The 2,099-nt window shown below is 49.0% G+C and overlaps 1 protein-coding gene across 1 annotated transcript in view; it reads left to right on the top strand.

The window, feature by feature from the left end:
- The first annotated feature begins 1,861 nt into the window (after positions 1-1,861).
- The window catches only part of GINM1 (glycoprotein integral membrane 1), a 21,186-nt gene continuing 20,948 nt past the window's right edge, over positions 1,862-2,099 (top strand). Inside the window, exon 1 of the mRNA XM_008052238.1 lies at positions 1,862-2,083. Coding sequence (XP_008050429.1) covers positions 1,964-2,083 — 120 coding nt within the window. The 5' untranslated portion in view covers positions 1,862-1,963. The remainder of the gene's footprint in view (positions 2,084-2,099) is intronic.

The following is a 2,099-nucleotide window of genomic DNA, read 5'->3' as shown; positions in this document are numbered from 1 at the left end:
TGTACAGTTTATGGGAAAGGTTCTATTAGAAAACAGACTACCGGCCAGGTGTGGTGGCTCATGTCTATAATCCCAGTACTTTGGGAGGCTGAGGTGAGGGGATTGCCTGGGCAACTTGGTGAGACCTCATCTCTACAATAAATCAAAAAATTAGTCGGGCGTGGTAGTTTCAGCTTTTTGGAAGGTTGAGCCCAGGAGGTGGAGGTTGTGGTGGCTGTGAGCGTGCCACTGCACTCCAGCCTGAATGACAGAGTGAGACTCCAACTCAAAAAAAAAGAAAACAGACTGCTTCATGTGTTATTTTTTATATCTCTCTACTTTGGAACTTCATATATATGTTACTGACTCAAATTGTACTGTTCCACCTGTCATTTTTCTGATTTCCAGATTGTGTACGTGTGCGCTATCTTAGAACACTACTACCTTGAATTCCTGGACTCAAGCAATTCTCCTGCCTCAGTCTCCCCAATAGCTGGAACTACAGGTACATGTCAATGTGACCATCTCCAGATTCATTTTTAACTCTAGCTGTATGAAAAAAGTGAAAAGGCCAATGTTTGCAACCGGAGCCCAGAAGTGGGTGAGACTGCATTGTGAAACCACTCGGAAGTTAGTGATGATGTGGGGCATTTTAGAGTGGGCCAAGAGTTAGTTGAATGAGTGAACCTTTGGCCAAACATTTTGTAATTTATCCTAAGGAAAAAAAAGCAGACACACGGGAGAGGGGGTGTTCAAAGGAGAAAAGGGGGCTCCAAGAGAGACATAGAGATTGGTTTCCTTTTTCATGTCCACAGTTTTATTTCAAAGAAAGTTTAAATATACTTCTTATTATGCCTGAATGGCCACGTCTCTAATCTCTTCTAAATCAATATGCCATCTTATTCAAATAAATGCTTTAATTTCTTGGTGCTCTCTGCTAATAGGGTTTCATAACATTTTTTTAAAAAACAAAAGTTGTAAGAAAAGTCTAACACCTTCGTTTTACAAATTAGGATGCAGACTAAAAAGGTTCTGCGAGCTCAGGTGCGCTGGCTTCCTTGGCAACCTCCACTCGTCCCGAATGCTGGACATTTAATACGTGGCGGATCCTCAACCTTGGTGGCACAATGCGAAACTTCAAAAACTACCAGTGCCCGAGCCACAGCCCAAACTAACTAAAGCAGAAACTGGGATGCCCGGGGAGATCTGAGTACTTTGTAAAACTGCCCAGGAGATTCCCACGTGCAGTCTAAGGGTGGAAACTACAGATTTAATACAAAAATCCCCTTTAACGTGACGTTTCATTTTTAATGTATAACAGCGTTCTGAAATATTACCATTGTTTTCATCTTATAGATACATGTACATGTATACACACAGATACATATGTGTATATATAATATAAGCTAGTTTTTTTTGTTTTGTTTTTTTTTTTTGAGTTGGAGTCTCACTCTGTCGCCCAGACTGGAGTGCAGTGGCCGCTCCCGGCCACCGCAGCCTCGCCTGCTGGGCTCCGGCGATCCTTCCGCCTCAGCCTTCCGAGTAGACAGAACTACAGGCGCGCGCTAACGCCCGGCTGATTTTTTGATTTATTGTAGAGATGAGGTCTCGCTGCCCAGGCGGGTCTCGAACCTGCGGGCTCAAGCAATCCCGAAGGCGCGGGCTCAGCCTCCCGAAGGCGCGGGATTACAGGCTGAGCCACCGAGCCCGGCTAGCTAGTTTTTAAAATGACAACGAAGACGTTTGCCTCGTTCCGCTTGGAACTCTTCTCCAGTCCAGTCTAACGACCGGGTCGTACTTTCTCGGATTGACTCCGCCCCTGGAAGTAGCGTGGCGATACGCCGCAGCTGTTTTTCCCCTGCGAGCCAGACTTCAGCCCCGCCCCTCGCGGCCCCCCCCGCCCTCGGAAAGATCTGTCCCGCCCTCTGGCCGGCTCCGCCCTCATCTCCGCGCGGTCTGCCGCCTACGGCCTGCGTCGTCCAAGATGGAGGGCGCTCTGCTGGCGCCTCTCGCCCTCCGGCTGTTCCTGCTCCTGGCGCTGCCGGTCGCCGGGGGGCTAACGACCGGCGTCCCCGCGCCGCCGCCTCTGCCTCGAGCCCCTCAGGTAGGACCGGGCGGGC

Source organism: Carlito syrichta, unplaced genomic scaffold (assembly GCF_000164805.1).
Source record: "Carlito syrichta isolate Samal-C Ts95f unplaced genomic scaffold, Tarsius_syrichta-2.0.1 Scaffold268496, whole genome shotgun sequence".
NCBI lineage: Eukaryota > Metazoa > Chordata > Mammalia > Primates > Tarsiidae > Carlito > Carlito syrichta.
This window is presented reverse-complemented; position numbering and strand designations above follow the sequence as displayed.